General features: G+C 42.8%; 1 protein-coding gene across 2 annotated transcripts in view; it reads right to left on the reverse strand.

Annotated features, from left to right (window-relative positions):
• The window catches only part of LOC121553201 (SH3 and PX domain-containing protein 2A), a 94041-nt gene that overhangs the window by 36179 nt on the left and 37843 nt on the right, over positions 1–20019 (reverse strand). For both annotated transcript variants that reach the window (XM_041866205.2, XM_041866204.2), the window contains exon 7: positions 16980–17108. In XM_041866205.2, coding sequence (XP_041722139.1) covers positions 16980–17108 — 129 coding nt within the window. The remainder of the gene's footprint in view (positions 1–16979; positions 17109–20019) is intronic.

Below are 20019 nucleotides of genomic sequence, written 5' to 3' on the forward strand. Positions count from 1 at the left end.
TTGGTTAGCTACCTGCAGTTCATGCAGGGTAGTAACGTTATGAGTTGGGATTATGATTAATAGTTTAATTAGCTAGCTACATGTCTAAACAAACTGACTCCACTATGCAAGAAACCATTTCAATAGAATGTTCATGATGTCACTGCGACAACTGTCGATAGACGTAGCTGGTAAATTCACTCTGGCTATCTACTCCGATTTCAGAGCACTCTCATCTCAGTATGCCAGAGCGCAGAATAACTGACAAATTTATGAACGCTCAACACCCGTTGAATATGGCCGGTGTCAGTAAACGTTGGCAGCAAAGTGTAATTCAATTGTTGCCAGCAGCACAGTTGCAGTCATCAACGCTCTGGATAACATAAAAACAGCCTAACCAGCTCTGCTAGGGCGAGTAAAATGGTCAGTGAGCTAGCAACGCTAGAGAGCTGGTTCCAATGTTAATGTAGTGCTAGCCAACGTTTAATTTTTTGCTTAACCATGTATTAGATCGTAGGTAGGTAGTTAGCCGTAGTTAGGTATTGTATTTATTATAGGTTAGTATTGTTGTTATTGTAGGTTTCCGTAGGTAATTGTAGGTTAGTATCGAAGCACGAGGCTAGCTAGCTAGCGGGTAGCTACTGGTAACGATTAGCAACGCTGGAGAGCTGGTTCCAATGTTAATGTAGTGCTAGCCAACGTTTAATTTTTTGCTGCGTTATGCGTTATGAAAGGAACTAGACACAGACTTGAATTATCTGTTTAGTGTGCTAACACACTCTTGGCAGTTTGTTGTAACCAAGTATTGATGCTAAATTGTGTGTTAATGGATGCTAGCTTGCAAGTTAGCTACGGCGTCATAGCTAGGCATCGTGGGTTGTTGTGTGTAGTTACTGTGTCTTGGCAGTGCCGGCTGTAGCACGAAGCGAGCTACCTAGCCGTTTCTTCGAACAGAGTCAGAGTCAACACAATAGCCATTGTGTGCCGGGTGTAGCACGAAGCTAGCTAGCTAGCCGTTCTTCAAACAAAGTCAACACAGTGGCCATTGCTAGCTACCCAACACGACCAGCTAACTGTACGGTAGTAGCTAAATACAATATACTTGTCCTAGCTAGCCAACGTCTAATCATTGCTGCGTCATGAAAGGAACTTGACACAGACACGAATGATCTGTTTAGTGTGTTATCACACTATTGGTGGTTTGTTGTGACCAAGTGTTGGTGCTAAACGGTGTGTTATTGTTATTGGATGCTAGCTTGCTAGTTAGCTATGGTGTCATAGTTGGCTAGCTGAATAAAGTGGGTTGAGTCTATTCCTTTAAACATTGAACCGCTGTGGTTCACAACAATTCTGATTTCTAAAGGCGGAAGTTGGGAGAGTTTTTGTTCGGGTGGTTCAGTGAAACAATTTTAGTTTCTGAGGTAGACGTTTTTGGTGAGGGAGGCCCTGCTCTCTCCGCTCCCAGATGCTTAGCTCATTTCATTCCGATCTCCTCTGCATTTTTGTAGCCATTTGCTACAGCCTGTCAACTATGCCTCTGCCTATCCCTGTTCTCTCCTCTCTGCACAGGCTACACAAACGCACCACACCGCGTGGCTGCTGCCTCTCTAACCTGGTGGTCCCTGCACGCACCACCCACGTGGAGTTCCAGGTCGCAGGCAGCCTCTGGAACTGCCGTTCTGCTGCCAACAAAGCTGACTTCATCCCAGCCTATGCCAACCTCCAGTCCCTCGACTTCCTGGCGCTGACGGAAACATGGATCACCACTGAAAACACTGCTACTCCTACTGCTCTCTCCTCGTCTGACCATGTGTTCTCGCATACCCCGAGAGCATCTGGTCAGAGGGGTGGTGGTAAAGGAATCCTCATCTCTCCCAAGTGGACATTCTCAATTTTTCCCCTAACCCATCTGTCTATCTCCTCATTTGAATTCCATGCTGTCACAGTCACTAGCCCATTTAAGCTTAATATCCTTGTCATCTATCGCCCTCCAGGTTCCCTTGGAGAGTTCATCAATGAGCTTGACGCCTTGATAAGTTCCTTCCCTGAGGATGGCTCACCCCTCACAGTTTTGGGGGATTTCAACCTCCCTATGTCCACATTTGACTCATTTCTCTCTGCCTCCTTCTTTCCACTCCTCTCCTCTTTTGACCTCACCCTCTCACCGTCCCCCTACTCACAAGGCAGGCAATACGCTTGACCTCATCTTCACTAGATGCTGCTCCTCTACTAATCTCACTGCAACTCCCCTCCATGTCTCCGACCACTACTTTGTTTCCTTTTCTCTCTCGCTCTCCTCCCACACTACTCACTCTGCCCCTACACAGATGGTAATGCGCCGCCGCAACCTTCGCTCTCTCTCTCCCACTACTCTCTCCTCTTCCATCCTATCATCTCTTCCCTCTGCTCAATCCTTCTCCCTCCAATCTCCTGATTCTGCCTCCTCAACCCTCCTCTCCTCCCTTTCTGCATCCTTTGACTCTCTGTGTCCCCTATCCTCCCGGCCGGCTCGGTCCTCCCCTCCAGCTCCGTGGCTTGATGACTCATTGCGAGCTCACAGAACAGAGCTCCGGGCAGCGGAGCGGAAATGGAAGAAGACTAAACTCCCTGCCGACCTGGCATCTTTTCACTCCCTCCTCTCTACATTTTCTTCATCTGTTTCTGCTGCTAAGGCCACCTTCTACCACTCTAAATTCCAAGCATCTGCCTCTAACCCTAGGAAGCTCTTTGCCACATTTTCCTCCCCTCCTGAATCCTCCCCCTCTCTCTCTGTGGATGACTTCGTCAACCACTTTGAAAAGAAGGTTGACGACATCCGATCCTCGTTTGTTAAGTCTAATGACACTGCTGGTCCTGCTCACACTGCCCTACCCTATGCTTTGACTTCTTTCTCCCTCTCTCTCCAGATAAAATCCTGCGACTTGTGACTGCAGGCCGCCCAACAACCTGCCCGCTTGACCCCATCCCCTCCTCCCTTCTCCAGACCATCTCCGGTGACCTTCTCCCCTACCTCACCTCGCTGATCAACTCATCCTTGACCGCTGGCCATGTCCCTTCCGTCTTCAAGAGAGCGAGAGTTGCTCCCCCTTCTCAAAAAACCAACACTCGACCCCACTGATGTCAACAACTACAGACCAGTATCCCTTCTTTCTTTTCTTTCCAAAACTATTGAGCGTGCCGTCTTTAGCCAACTCTCTTGCTATCTCTCTCAGAATGACCTTCTTGATCCAAACCAATCAGGTTTCAGGACTGGTCATTCAACTGAGACTGCTCTTCTCTGTGTCACGGAGACTCTCCGCACTGCTAAAGCTAACTCTCTCTCCTCTGCTCTTGTCCTTCTAGACCTGTCTGCTGCCTTTGATACTGTGAACCATCAGATCCTCCTCTCCACCCTCTCCGAGCTGGGCATCTCCGGCGCGGCTCACTCCTGGATTGCGTCCTACCTGACCGGTCGCTCCTACCAAGTGGCGTGGCGAGAAGCTGTCTCCGCACCACGTGCTCTCACCACTGGTGTCCCCCAGGGCTCAGTTCTAGGCCCTCTCCTTTTCTCCCTATACACCAAGTCACTTGGCTCTGTCATATCCTCACATGGCCTTTCCTATCATTGCTACGCTGACGATACACAACTAATCTTCTCCTTTCCCCCTTCTGATAACCAGGTGGCGAATCGCATCTCTGCATGTCTGGCAGACATATCAGTATGGATGACGGATCACCACCTCAAGCTGAACCCTGGCAAGACGGAGCTGCTCTTCCTCCCGGGAAGGACTGCCCGTTCCATGATCTCGCCATCACGGTTGACAACTCCGCTGTGTCCTCCTCCCAGAGTGCGAAGAGCCTAGGCGTGACCCTGGACAACACCCTGTCGTTCTCCGCCAACATCAAGGCGGTGACCCGCTCCTGCAGGTTCATGCTCTACAACATTCGGAGAGTACGACCCTGCCTTACACAGGAAGCGGCACAGGTCCTAATCCAGGCACTTGTCATCTCCCGTCTGGACTACTGCAACTCGCTGTTGGCTGGCCTCCCTGCCTGTGCCATTAAACCCCTACAACTCATCCAGAATGCCGCAGCCCGTCTGGTGTTCAACCTTCCCAAGTTCTCTCACGTCACCCCCCTCCTCCGCACACTCCACTGGCTTCCAGTTGAAGCTCGCATCCGCTACAAGACCATGGTGCTTGCCTATGGAGCAGTGAGGGGAACGGCACCTCTGTACCTTCAGGCTCTGATCAGTCCCTACACCCAAACGAGGGCATTGCGTTCATCCACCTCTGGCCTGCTGGCTCCCTTCCTCTGCGGAAGCATAGCTCCCGCTCAGCCCAGTCAAAACTGTTCGCTGCTCTGGCACCCCAATGGTGGAACAAGCTCCTCACGACGCCAGGACAGCGGAGTCACTCACCACCTTCCGGAGACATTTGAAACCCCACCTCTTTAAGGAATACCTGGGATAGGATAAAGTGTTCCTTCTAACCCCCCAAATTGTAAAGTGGTTATCCCACTGGCTATAGGGGTGAACGCACCAATTTGTGAGTCGCTCTGGCTAAGAGCGTCTGCTAAATGACGTTAATGTGCCCTTGAGCAAGGCACTTAACCCTAATTGCTCCTGTAAGTCGCTCTGGATAAGAGCGTCTGCTAAATGACTAAAATGTAAATAAAATGTTCTCTCATTTGTGTCTGGAAGTAGCTAGCAGGCTAGCCAACGTTAGCCAGTGAGCTTGGGTGCTTGACTGCTGTTGTTAGGTCAGAACGCTCGGATCAACCCTACTCCTCGGCCAGAGCGTCCAGTGTGCGCTCTGAAGGCTCTGAGAGCGAAACGCTCTGAATTTACGAACAGACAATCTGACAACGCTCTGAGTTTACGAATGCCCAGAGCACACTCTGGCATTCCAGATTAAATTTACGAACACACCTGTGGTATAAACCAGCCTTTAGTCTTGAAATCTTTGGTTTTTTAGTACATAGCCTCACATGTGAATCCTTAAAGAGATGGGTGGGGCTAACGCTTATGAGGGTGTGAACGATGCTGAATGGGTGTAGACAAAGAAGAGCTCTCCAGTAGGTACCAAAACATTCAAAGCCATTTTCTCAAAAGTGAGTTTACAAGTTTATCAACTTTCAAAGCAGAATTACATTCCCATTTTTCCTCAACGGTAGTGTATGACATACCAATCGAGCCGGTCGGTCACATCTGTCTGTCTATCTACCATATGTCTCTCATCTCTATCAACATCCTCATCTGTGCCTCCTGCAGCTGTACGAATCTTTATCATCTGTGACACTGCATCTGTGTCTCTGTCTGCGTCACTAGCTGTGCTGAGGAAGCAATGGATAAAGCAAATATTATTTCCCTTTTTTCACGTAGTTCCCATCATCTAGCTTTTAGTGGCAAGTGCAAGGATCCATTGCAAATGTGACAAATAAACCAAAAAAACTATATTCACATAAATTAGGAGTAATTTCATCAAGTTTATGTTCAGGTCCATGCAGTGCTTTCCTCCTCATCTCCCCACTGAGTTGTGCTTAGTTCTGTGCCCTCACCTTTAGGTCAGTGGTTCAGTGAGACAATAGTGAGACAACAGGGTCAAACCCACAACTCTCTGGTGGAGGTCTATTATTATTATTATTGTTATTTTTAAAAAATTTCATTTAGCAGATGCTCTTTTCCAGAGCTACTTACTCTTAGTTAGTGAGTGCATACATTTTCATACTGGCTCCCCGTGGGAAACGAATCCACAACCCTGGCGTTGCAAGCGCCATGCTCTACCAACTGAGTTACAGGGGACTGGCTATTACTTCACTGAACCTAAAGTCTGTTAACAAACTTAAAGTTGTAATCTGCAGTAGGAGGAAACCGCGCCACTGGCTGCCCCACCACCACTGTTATTGCTTTTGTTGTTGAGATGATGAGCGTCGCGCTGCATGGTAAAAAAAAATAGCAGTACATATTGTGCTCTTCTATTGCACGTGCAATAATGTCAGAGGGGAAAAACAGTGTTGGTTGTTTGCAGTAACTTCTTTGTTAGTGTAATATCGCAAACGGACGTGACTGTTTCACCATTAAGGATTCCAGATTTAAATGTCACAGCTTTACAGCAAACAATACAATGTAGGTAGTTCAGTTGGTAGAGCATGGCGTTTGCAACGCCAGGGTTGTGGGTTCGATTCCCACAGGGGGCAGGTATGAAAAATAAAAAAATTATGTATGCACTCACTAACTGTAAGTCGCTCTGGATATGAGCGTCTGCTAAATTACTAAAATGTAAATGTTTGTCTTGACAAAATCAGTGGTTGTACTGCAAGGAAACCATGAAAAAAGTCAAATAAATTATATGTTGCAAGTTTACGTTTGACATAGCCCACAGAGTTTATACTGGATGTACTGAATTAAAGGATGTGTTTGCCAACTATCTAATTAGGCTTTTAACGCCTAGACAAAATGCCTATGTCAGCTTGATTTACACAGCTTGAGACGCACAGCTCCAAAAACACATCTGGAGAAAAAAGAACTTCCCACTGGGCACACACTGGTTGAGTAAACTTTGTTTCAACGTAATTTGTCAACGTATTGTGACGTGGAATCAACGTGGAAAATACATTGGATTTGAAAAAAAGTATCATTTCAACCAGCGTTATAAACATTGAAATTAGGGTAAAACTTAAATACATTGACTTAACCTGACTAACAGGTTGTTGCATCAATCTAATTTCATCATAATCATCAGAACTATGTATACGTTGAAATTACATTTAAAATTCCACATAAAAAAATATATATAAAAAAATAAACCTAGATTCAATATATACAGTATACTGGCTGGTTGAAATTATGTAGAATTTTAGATTTCATTAGAGATTTGATTTGACCTTGTTTCAATGTTGATATAAAATAGTTTGAATCAACGTCAATGTTTCAACGTCATGCTATCAACCTAAATAAAGAGGTATATTGAAATAGAATGTGAAGCCACAGTCCAACAACTTAAGGGGTAATGCACTTCAGTGAGAATGAGTCTACGATCCAGATGCCTACCTCTATGTACTCTGTTTAGCTCTGGAAACAACCTGTGTTCGTTTCAGCTGAGCTATCATGTCAACACATTTAGACATTGATCAGCTTCCATACTCATTTGCGTAGACTACCTAAATAACATTGAATAGTTCAAAGTAACTTTTTTTACACAAGCTGTATGTGAAAGTACATTCGGAGTGAGGTTGGGTTTATGTAGGCTACATTGACATCTGATTTGCCCAACAAAGGACACCATAATTTCAACGTGTAGCTACAGTACGTATACTATCATTCATTTACATTTACGTCATTTAGCAGACGCTCTTATCCAGAGCGACTTACAGTTAGCGCATACATTATTTTATATTTTTCATACTGGCCCCCCGTGGGAATCGAACCCACAACCCTGGCGTTGCAAACACCATGCTCTACTGAGCTACATCCATGGTTGATTGGATCTTTGGAAGTTTAGAAGTAGTTACCATTATAAATAGGATGCCAAATTCATGATATTAATAATACGCTTTTATATTTGGATATTGTCTTGTATAAAAAGGATGGTTGCTTTCAAATTTAATCTACAAGTTATTAATATGTTGGATTCACGTCTCCATCTCAACCAACAATCTAAGTTGAAGAATAGGAATAAATCAATTATTTGAAGTGCATTTCAAGTTTGATTTGATTTAGTGCTATTTCTTTAAAATACTTTGGAGACGTGAATCCAACATATCAATCATTAATTTGTAGACAAAACAGATATTGAATTGTGAACACAACCAAATATCAACATTTGAAGGAGATGCATCTTCTGCTTGGATAGTATATTTACATTTACATCATTTAGCAGACGCTCTTATCCAGAGCGACATACAATATATATATATACTGTATATTATGAAAGAACATGTATAAAAGACAAACGTTTATTATTAATATCATTAATTTTGCATCCTATTTATAGGGCTAATGAACTACTTCTAAACATCCAAAGATCCAATCAACCATGGATGAAAGATAGTATACCTAGCTTCACGTTGAAATTATTGTGTGCTTCAGACGTCAATGTAGCCTACATAAACCCTCTCCAAATGTACTTTCACATACAGCTTGTGTAAGAAAAGTTAGTTACTTTCAACTATTCAATTTAGGTAGTCTACGCAAATGAGTATGGAAACTGTTCAACGTCTGAAAGTGTTGACATGATAGCTCAGCTGAATCAAACACAGCTTCTTTCCAAAGCTAAGCAGGGTACATAAAGGTAAGCATCTAGATGGTAGACTTGTTCTCACTGAAGTACCTTACCACTCATATACCAGTAGGAGTCAATGTTCATGCAGGAATCGTTGGACTGTGGCTTCACATTTTATTTCAATATTCCTTTATCTTGATGGCATGACGTTGATTCAATCATACCATTTTACTATCAACATTGAAATAAGGCCAAATAAAGTGTGTCTATTCAAATACGAAATTCAACAATTTCAACCACCCCAATAGTATACAAAACATTAAGAACACCTGCTCTTTTCATGACATATACTGACCAGGTGAATCCAGGTGAAAGCTATAATCCCTTATTGATGTCACTTATTAAATCCACTTCAATCAGTGTAGATGAAGGGGAGGAGACAGGTTAAAGAAGGATTTTTAAGCCTTGAGAAAATTGAGACGGATTGTGTATGTGTGCCATTCAGAGGGTGAATGGGCAAGACAAAATATTTAAGTGCCTTTGAATGAGGTATAGTAGAAGGCACACCGGTTTGTGTCAAGAACTGCTCAACAGTTTCCTGTGTGTATCAAGAATGGTCCACCACCCAAAGGACATCCAGCCAACTTGACACAACTGTGGGAAGCATTGGAGTCAACATGGGCCAGCAATGTTTGGTCTACTCAGTGTAGAGTATATTGAATATAGGATGACATTACATAGTTCTGATGATTATGTTGAAATTAGATTGTTGTAACAACCTGTTAGTCAGGTTAAGTCAAGGTATTTACGTTGAAGTTTTACCCTAATTTCAATGTTTACAACGCTGGTTAAAATTAAATGAAAACAGTACTGGTTGATGACTTTTTCAAATCCAATGTATTTTCCACGTTGATTCCACATCACAATACATTGTAAAATGACGTCAAAACAACTTTGATTCAACCAGTGTGTGTCAGTGGGTTCTTTGTTTTGTTTACAAAGAAAATGAACCATAAAAAAACCATGCTGATTATGTAAGCCATGTGTGTTGTAATGTGGCTCTAGGGCGTGAGAAGAAAAACGGTACTGCTACAATATGGATTTCCTTGAAAGGAGAAAGTGGAGTAAGTAAACAGATGTTTGCCTCTGACTTCAAAGTGATAAAGCTTTACTTGTATTTACTTGTACCCACTCTGCTCCTCTCTCTTTCTCTGAGGGAGGATAAAAGAGAGGAAACTATCTGTTGAGGAGGGCCTGAGCCCTATTTGTCTCCCCTACAGTACCTGTTGTCTGGAAACACTATCAGGTTAAACACTTCAGTCTCCTTTTTACTGTAGTCAACAACACATTTAGTGCTCAAGACAAAAGTGGGACACGGCCAGCAACTCTAGATTTTCCTACTGTGAATGTATACCATATGTACTAACCTAAACTCTAATAATATGCTGTGTTTTTAACATTATTGAGATGCCTCAGTCTCTACTGTGCTGTATATATTTGATTTATAGATATCCTTTGAATCAAATACCCTGTCTTTAACTGCTACTAAAACACACGTTTTACCTAATAAAACAATTGTTGGTGTTTTGGGGTCTCTCTGTGAAATATTAGCTTATGCTACAGCTGTGATATGAAGATTATAACCTTAGGATTGGCGTGACAGGCATTTCTCTGGGCTTGACATGTGGAATGCTGAGCATCAGAACTACTGGATATATCCGATCCCACTGGAAAGCACTGCAGGAGAAAACCTTATTCATTGCAAGCTTCTGTATTTATTAACACTGTATCAAAGAGTTCAATACATTCAATTACCAGCGATGGTTCTGTTAAGTGTGCTAGGCGAAAACGGCACAATAACTAATGTTGACATAAGGAACAACCCACGCAGCCCCCTAGAATATGAAAGGATCCCCTCATGGTGTGCTGACCTTTCTAAAGCTACGTTCTGCAGTCCCGTGCTCTAGACAGCATAGATGGCATGTGAGATGTGCCTGATATCCCAACCCTCTAAAATGCTATTTAACTTTAATGGTCGTTCCTAAGTGTGAGGCGCCTCACGAATCCATTGGTTCATGTCCATCGTCTGGCCGTAGCCAAATGGTGTTTAACAGCTTCCTATCCACATCTCCTGTCCCTCATGAACACTGATCTACAGTATCTGAGAGGATTTAAGAGCAGAGAGTAATACAGTATGTAGGAAATGTTCCTCCTCAACGTATCCATGGTACATCAAGAATGAAGAGAGACGGGGAAGAGAATTGGGACACAGCTTTGACTTTTGAGAGCCCTTAAACAGCCTAAAATACTCTACAAAGTGTTCCCAGAATTCACCACTGACTGATGCAGGCTATTGGTTTATTGACGGAAACACACACAGGGTGGTACAGTGGGGCTATGGGAGCCTGAGGTGCTGACAGACCCGAGCTGCTGCCCTCTCCGACACAGACAGACATTCCTGGAGTTCATTTGGCAAATTACAATTCAAAAAGCTGATCTAGACTTGGAGCAGGGCCAATGTAAACGCACACTGGTAAGAAGAGAATTAGAGGGATATTATCTGGGTTGGACTGGGCAAGGCTAGCCTAACACTGCCCTTGAGGTGTATAGTAGACTAGGCAGACAGGCAGCATACCTCTAGAGGGAAATGTGACAGCAAATTCTTTACCTTTCCTATACATTTTGATAACAAGAAAAGTTCAACTGTAGACTGAAGTGCACTGGGTCTGTGGTGCCAGGTCGTAATTGTCATAAAAAATACATTGTTCTTAATTGACCTACTTGGTTAAGTGAAGGTTCAAAAGTGGTGTGCTAGCTTAGCCTAGCCCTGGTTAGCATCTCTCTAACACAGTGTATCTGTTGAGGAGAATCCTGGAGGATCCATTAAGCCATTATAATGAACCAACCTCTCGGAACCACTAACTTTGGCAGGAAATGGATTTTTCCATATTCCCCCTGACTCTCTCCCCGGCCCACACTCCTCTCCTCTTCAAAGCCAGGGTCTCTCGATGACAAGCTCTGACTTAACTCAGTCGTGAAAATAGACCAATAGAGGGATTGCAATCAAACAAATACAAGCAACTGCCAGGGCATCAGTGATAAAACACTGATGGAACACTTCTTTTGAGTATCCTAAAAAGTGGCAGTTGATTTTTATACAATTCTGAGAAAATTACGTAATCAAAAACATAGATCTTGCCCCATTTCTCTGTCTTTGATGAGTCCTGGCAGTGCAACATTCCTGATCTTAACAAAGATTATTTTCCAAGAATTGTATCATATACATTTTTTTAAATATTTAAAAATATATAAAAATAAATCAGAGCTGAATGCATCCACAACACACGTTGCCATTCTTAGCTATGTTGATTAACCAGAGGGGTATACTACAAAGCATGTTAAACTATTTAGCCAGCTAACTCTGATAAACAATCAGAAATAACTATAGATTTTTTTGGTTAATTAAGAAAGCTAAACTTAGATATGTGTTTTTGGTTGTTTAGTCAATTGCAAGCTCATCTTTCAACAAAAAAAGTTATTATTTCAGAATATTTTGGCAAGTTCGCAAGCTAAGTCATTGATCTTGCTTTGTAGTATACCCTTCTGGTACCTGATCCAATAACAAGGAACAACCTCTCACCAAAACATGAATCATTATAATATAATATGCCATTTAGCAGACGCTTTTATCCAAAGCGACTTACAGTCATGCGTGCATACATTTTTACGTATGGGTGGTCCCGGGGATCGAACCCACTACCCTGGCGTTACAAGCGCCATGCTCTACCAATTGAGCTACAGAAACTATGACAGCGACTGAAAGCCAAAAGCAGTATCAACAAACCATTGCAATGGAAAATACTGACTTGTCCTGGTAAAGGGACATGAAAAACTGACCAAGCGGACCTAGATTCAAAGCCCCTGTCAGAAATATATTATCTAATCCAATGTAAGAAAATGTGCCTTCCCTTTAGTGCAGTGGGCAATCCTTTGCATTACAATGGCATTAACCTTGGGTATGGTAACAGTGAAAAAGTTATATATTTACCTTGTACAATGAAAGAACATAGAGTTACTTACCAAAGTGCTTTTTATGTTCAAATTTGAGAACCAACATTGTAAGTAAAGCACAATATAATAGCACTTACAGACACTACACAGACATAAGGACAAATTCCATTCCAAGCCATCTTCTTCATTGGACAAATGAGAGCTGTAGAAGAGGAATGGTACCATATCAACACACCATTTTCACCCCCTTTAAGAAATCTACAAGCCTCTAAAGACATGCAGCTTATTTTTGTCGTCATTCCACAGAGAAGTACTGGAGACCTTTTAGCAGCTCTGGGTTCATAATGAGCATATAACTAACTTGTTCACCACTGAAAGTCTGCGATTCAGAAATCAACCTGTCAGATGCCATAAAAGACAACTTATTCTGTGAGAAATGGATAATAAACTAAATGGACTCTTTTATGCACACCTGGAACTGTTAGCATTGGCACTGGGCTGAGGAATGATGTCACCCACATTGCAGCTTAGCCTGTGCTGTCCAGGTGGTGTCAAGGCTTCAGCTAATGCTAACCATTCTGTTGAACACAACAGGCTTCAGCAAATGCTAACGGTTTTGATGAACACTACAGGCTTTAGCTAATGCTAACCATTATGTTGAACACAACAGGCTTCAGCTAATGCTAACCATTTTGTTGAACACAGTGCTCGAAGTGGATTGGATTTAGCTAGCTCTATAATACTTTGGAGTCCCCAGCCTACAGTGCTTGAGTCCTTTATGCCAAATGCTGTTTAAACACTACTGGTTGTGTTCCTATGAATCAAACAGTGATTCAGTTAGACCTGCAGGTGGATGAACTCTCTAACCAGTGACACATTTACCCTGTAGTCATCAAAATGTACTGCAGCCATCAATAGCCCAGTCACCAGCACCATCCATCAAGGTCCATGCTTATTATGGAGGAAAGAACTCAAGTCAAGGCCTCGGGCAGAAGGACTTCAAGGTGTTTGGAAATCTGCCTCAAAGTGACTCCCTAGTGGGCTCAAATCCAACTGGACCAAGGCGGGAAAATAAATGGACAAACTCAGAGGGTGGGTACAGACACTTCAAAGCAGTCAATTGACTCTATTCCTTTAGGCCTCTATGGCATGGGGTTTCACTCACACCCAATGTGAAAGCAATTGCTTTCTGATCCCCGTTTCCCCTCCTCTCTGAAGAACACGAGTCCCATTACTGCTTTACTGTCTGGGCACACCATTAAAGCCAGGATGTCAACCTCTGTTACTGAGCCTGTCTCTCTCTCTAGAGGCTCATGGGATGGATATGACAAAACCTCTAATTTCATTCTGCTGAAGGGAAAGGAAAACTCCAGGTTTCCTTATGCTGCATCAGCTAAAACTGTGGTTCAGTTAATGGTGAGGTGTGCTTTGATGTTATAGTGCAAGAGTTAGTGAGAAGTCTTAACTGTGTCAAAGTGTAGCAGCAAAAGTAAGACCATCATCAAGTAAGACCATCATCAAGTAAGGCGATCATCAAGTAAGGTGATCATCAAGTAAGGCGATCCTCAAGTAAGGTGATCATCAAGTAAGGCGATCCTCAAGTAAGGCGATCCTCAAGTAAGGCGATCCTCAAGTAAGGCGATCCTCAAGTAAGGCAAGGCCATCATCAAGTAAGGCCACTTAATAAAGAGTACATCATTTCATTGTTTCTACTGGAGGGCATATTTACATTTACATTTTACATTTACATTTTAGTCATTTAGCAGACGCTGTTATCCAGAGCGACTTACAGTTAATGAGTGCATACATTTTCATACTTTACTGTTTCCATTGCTTCTAGTACCCTTCCCTGCACCTTAAAGACCGCTGCCTTTTGTACATAGTCATTGAACACTGGTCACTTTAATCATGTTTACATACTGTTTTACCCACTTTATATGTATATACTGTATTCTAGTCATGGCTCACCCTATATAGCTGATTGAGGACCTTATTACTGATGAATGTGTTTGTTTATTATGACCGTGTTTTCCTTCTTTCTGCTTGCATTTTGTATTTATTCATTTGATGTGTGTATTTTCTGCAATTCAGGGCTCATCTGTAAAAGACCTGGTCTCAGTATGACTCCCTGATAAAATAAAGGTCAAATAAAATATAAATAAATATCTGTTGCTATACACACCTTTTCTATTCGCATACTGTCCATACTGTCAATACACACCATTCACATAAATATACAGTACCAGTCAAAAGGACACACCTACTCATTGAAGGGTTCTTCTTTATTTTTACCATCTTCTACATTGCAGAACAGTGAAGAAATCAAAACTATAAAACAACACACATGGAATCACGCAGCAACCAAAAAAGTGATAAACAAATGTTGAGATTCTTCAAAGTAGCCACCCCCCACCTTGATGACAGCCCCACACACCTTGGCACTCTCCCAACCAGCCTCACCTGGAATGCTTTTCCAACAGTCTTGAAGGAGTTCCCACATATGCTGAGCACTTGTTGGCTGCTTTTCCTTCACTCTGCGGTCCAACTCATCCCAAACAATCTGAATTGTGTTGAGGTCGGGTGATTGTGGAGGCCAGGACATCTGATGCAGCACTCCATCACTCTCCTTCTTGGTAGAATAGCCCTTACACAGCCTGGAAGGGGTGTTGGGTCATTGTCCTGTTGAAAAACAAATGATAGTCCCACTAAGCCCAAACCAGATGGGATGGTGTATCGCTACAGAATGCTGTGGTAGCCATGCTGGTTAAGTGTGCCTTGAATTCTAAATAAATCACAGACAGTGTCACCAGCAAAGCACCCCTACACCATCACACCTCCTCCTCCATGCTTCATGGTGGGAACCACACATGTGGAGATCATCCGTTCACCTACTCTGCGCCTTACAAAGACACAGCGGTTAAAACAAAACATCTCAAATTTGGACTCATCAGACCAAAGGACAGATTTCCGCCGGTCTAATGTCCATTGCTCATGTTTCTTGGCTCAAGCAAGTCTCTTCTTCTTATTGGTGTCCTTTAGCAGTGGTTTCTTTGCAGCAATTCGACCATGAAGGACTGATTTATGCAGTCTCCTCTGAACAATTGATGTTGAGATGTGTCTGTTACACTGAACTCTGTGAAGCATTTATTTGGGCTGCAATTTTTGAGGCTGGTAACTCTAATGAACTTATCCTCTGCAGCAGAGGGAACTCTGGGTCTTCCTTTCCTGTGGCGGCCCTCATTTGAGCCACTTTCATCATAGCGCTTGATGTTTTTTGCGACTGCACTTGAAGAAATTTTCAAAACTCTTGAAATGTTCCGTATTGACTGACCTTCATGTCTTAAAGTAATGATGGACTGTCGTTTCTCTTTGCTTATTTGAGCTGTTCTTGCCATAATATGGACTTGGTCTTTTATCAAATAGGGCTATCTTCTGTATACCAACCCTACCTTGTCACAACAAAACTGATTGGCTCAAACGCATTCATTCCACAAATTAACTTTTAAGAAGGCAAACCTGTTAATTGAAATGCATTCCAGGTGACTACCTCATGAAGCTGGTTGAGAGAATGCCAAGAGTGCGCAAAGCCGCCACCAAGGCAAAGGGCGGCCACCCCGAAGAATCTCAAATATAAAATACATTTTGATTTGTTTAACACTCTTTTCGCCACCACATGATCACACATGCATCACTTCACAGCCCCGATGTCCCCACTAGTATTCTACAATGCAGAAAACAGTAACAAAAAAAAACAAAAAAAAATGTATTTTATTTTTTTACCTTGAATGAGTAGGTGTGTCCAAACTTTTGACTGGTACTGTACATTATTTATATTCTGGACTCCGATCTGGATGCTAATTTCCTGCAATTCTATCAATTTTGTTATGGGGTTTTGTACTGTGTATTTAAATAATGTGTTCTCGACATAGCTAATTCTAATATTTCTACTACTGTACATCGCATTTTAGTTACACTGTTTATGCACACCGCATATTTCTTTATATACTGGATTCTTGACATAGCTCACTCTAATACATCTACAGCTGTACATATCATTCCTAGTATATCTTGTGTAAATTCATCCAGTGTAGATAAGTACAGTGAGGGAAAAAAGTATTTGATCCCCTGCTTAATATGCACAATAGTCAATAGAGGCAGCTCTCCGTAACCTCCACCACACTTCATTGTGAAACATCTATAGAAAAAAAGGCAAATTGAATGAATCTCATAACAAGGGCTAGATGAAAATCATTTTCAGTTCCTTTTGAGGATCTTAAGGGCTGTGCGTGCAAGGTTAGCACTCCTAGCATTCCATTTTGGTTAAACAGCTGACTCAGGACCCCATGCAGCTGGCATTTGTAAATCCAGCATGTCTCTTTGTCTTTCCATTAAAGTGAGCTGGATAATTAATAAAGGAGTCTGAGAGACGTTCCTCCTACAAAAGGCAACATTCTGGCCCCCAGCCTAAACCAACAAGGGGAAAAAATAGGCCTCTCTGCAGGCCAAAGCAAGCCTCCAGATGGGGCTAAGGCACAGTTTGAAGGCTGTGGACAAAGGGGGGGGAGAGAGGGGGAAAGATAGGGAGAGGAGGTAGGGAGGAGGTAACATGAGGGAAACTATTGGGGTTGAAGGAAAGACAGGAACCCCAGACTGAGAGGTGAAAATGGAAGTGTGTGTGTGTGTGTGTGTGTGTGTGTGTGTGTGTGTGTGTGTGTGTGTGTGTGTGTGTGTGTGTGTGTGCGTGTGCGTGTGCGTGTGCGTGTATGCATGTGTAAGTTGGTAACTCACCGCTCTCGCTCTTATCGATGACGTCCACCAGTTCGCCGGCCTGCAGGCTGATTTCTGCCGGCTCCTGCTTCTCATATTTGGCCACCACCACGTACTGCTCCAGTAGCATAGGATCTGCACCGTCCAAGCCTGGGGTTGATGGGAAAAAACACGCTGTCAGCCAACTCCCGGGCATGGGTCCGCGAGAGCGACCGCCGGGCACCCGCTGTGCCATAGGCCAATTTGTCAGTAGACCTTAGCCAATGGGAACACACGCTGGGCTCAGTGCATCTTCCCAAGAGTCTGGCCATATAGCTGGATCCCCCACCAGCCCAAAACCAGGGGCAGTGGAGAGTCTAAAAGGAAAACTGCAAGTCCCCCCAAAAACATCAAGCAGTTAGCTGAAGAGAATCCATTCTATGCTGTTGGGGGGGCTCATCCATAGTCCAAACTTGAGATTTAAAAAAATAAGAATAGAGAGAGGAGAAAGAGAGGAGAGCAATACAGACAGAGAGCAGGAGCAGCAGCAGTTTATAGATGGGACAGTGGAGTGGGATAGAGGAACGGTTTCCCCTGGAAAATAAACAGACTGCTAAAAAGCCTCCTTCTCCTCCTCGTTGGGGCTGGAGGAAGAGTAGGGGGTTGTGTACGCCAATCATAAGAGTCGACACCAGAGGCCTTAAATAGAACCAGATGAGTGGGCTGGAGTTGAGCTCAGGAGGCCGGGCCTCGGCTGCTGTGAAACACTAGAACACAGGACTTTCATTCAGCATGGCCAATGGAAAGCTTATTTCCTGCCCTCACTGGGTTAACCATCTAAGCACCAGAAATGACTCTTCATTTTGACAATGTTGTTCAACAAGACCATAAATGTATCACTTCAAACATCCAAGAATGTGTCAGTATTATAGATGGGGTTGCTCTTAAACTGTGATAACAATTTTGGGGGGGTTATTTCATTTATCTGGCTCTTAAACAAACTGTGCAGTCCCTGTTGCATTGCATGGCATTGATGTTTATGATATGAATCTCATAACATAAACCAGTTTGCAAAGACTAAAGCACACTTAATATGCACAGACTGGTATTGTAAAAAATATATTTTTAAACATAACCTGAACTTCAAAAGGAAAGATCATTGGAGATGTTTCTCATTTTCAAAACAGTAAATAAATTACATCTTCATAACAAATTCACCCACATACCACTGTACACTAAACCTTAAAAAGTCACTCCAAAACATCTCCAGCTGCAGACAACCCAGTTTAGGAGCAGAACTAACATGTCAGCTGTACCCTAGAATCAGAGACTGCTAAGATGGGGTTCACACATTACTGACGGCTCAGACTGGTCTCAGAGTTTCATAAAATAAAATGTCATAAAAAAAGTAGAGAAATGATTCACAGATCACATACAGTAACAACACAGTATACAGCACATACTACATTATCCGGATGAAAAACCAGGATATCCTTTGGCCTAAACTCCAAGCTGCTTCAAGGCTTGCCTGAGTAAACAGATGTATAGTTTAACTGCTAACAGACAGTTCAAGTATATGGATACTAAGACAGAGGATACAGAGCAAATGCAATAACATTGTCAATATACTGTTTCTCTCTTAGCTGAAATCAATTATAGTATTTAGTGAAAGATAAATGAAATAGCGGAGTTCCTGTCCCACATAATCAAGAGAAATGTCTACCAAACAAATGTTATAAACTAGAGGAAGCCAAATGCGTCTAAATTAAAAGATTATTCAACCAGTGGTAAACTCAGTGTCTGGAACATTATAAAGAGAGCTCTATCTCAGACGATGGAAAATAGCATGATTCCAGTCCAATAAAGAAGATTAGATAAGAAGTGATTGAGACTGCTTGGATTAAGCTGCCAGTATAAAGAGAGGACCTGATGACAGCTGCCAGACTAAAGATGAACATTTCCGTAAATTAGGATTATATTCACATTCTATGCCGAGGGGCAGGTATCAGAAACATCAAAACACTAATAAATCATCCGGATGAGCGCAGCTTCAATAGCATCCAAAATACTAACCCTGCCAACGAGTGAAGTTGAACCAGTGTGGTTCCTTCTGTGGTTTACGTTGCTTTCTCATTATTTGCACAGAGTTCTTTGCTCACCGCGAGGTTGGGCACAGAATCATTGGAAAGTTAATATTAGTTGAACTTTGAGTGCAAGACTTTGAGTGCAGAACACTCAAGGCATCTTAGTAACCTGTCGGGAATGGTAAGAAGGATGGTGGAACACAAAGGCAGATTAATCCCATCTCTTAAAATGTTTGGACACCATATTGTAAAAAAAAGAAAAGAAACAAGTTCATGATGTCATTTCCCGGTGAATATATATATATTGTGATGTCACGAGAGGCTGTGTCCTGGAGGGACGTTACATCCCCCTGAGATGGCTGCAAACCCAGACAGCTATGGCTCCATCTGCTGGTATGGTCGGGAACTCCACCCCTCTATGGCCAATCTTCCCACGCAGCTGAAACAAATCAGGAGCTGATGAGCTGAAGGCTTTTTGAAGGGAAGAGACACACTGAGAGGGTGTGTGTGGGTGGTGAAGAAACACAGTCTCCAACCTGGGCTCTCTGGAGGACAAGAGTGCTGCACGTCCACTTCCATGAGGAATATACGGATTTGGAGATACTTACCTTTGGGAAATACTCACCTTTGGATATATGCACCTGTGGAAATACGTGAGAGACATTTGGAAGGACTTTTTGCTGGGTTGGCCACTAGCTGCAACGTGGACTACAGTAAGGCTGGGGAAAAGTTATCTGAGCGAGTGAGAATTATGACTTTGGATGTGGAAGAGACATCCCTGAACTGTTAACCCTTAAAGAGCCACAAGAGAACAGAATTTTGTTATATTTTCGTTAATTTCCCAAGACCTATAATAAAATCCTTGTTTTGTTTGAACCTTGTCTCCTTGCACTACTTGAGCAACCCCGCTGAAAGCTGTGTAGCCTCTCGTGACGTCACAATATATATAAAAAAACTCAACGGGGCGTGATCTAATAAAACGTGAATCCACGTAAAAC

This window comes from Coregonus clupeaformis, chromosome 37 (genome assembly GCF_020615455.1).
Source record: "Coregonus clupeaformis isolate EN_2021a chromosome 37, ASM2061545v1, whole genome shotgun sequence".
Lineage (NCBI taxonomy): Eukaryota > Metazoa > Chordata > Actinopteri > Salmoniformes > Salmonidae > Coregonus > Coregonus clupeaformis.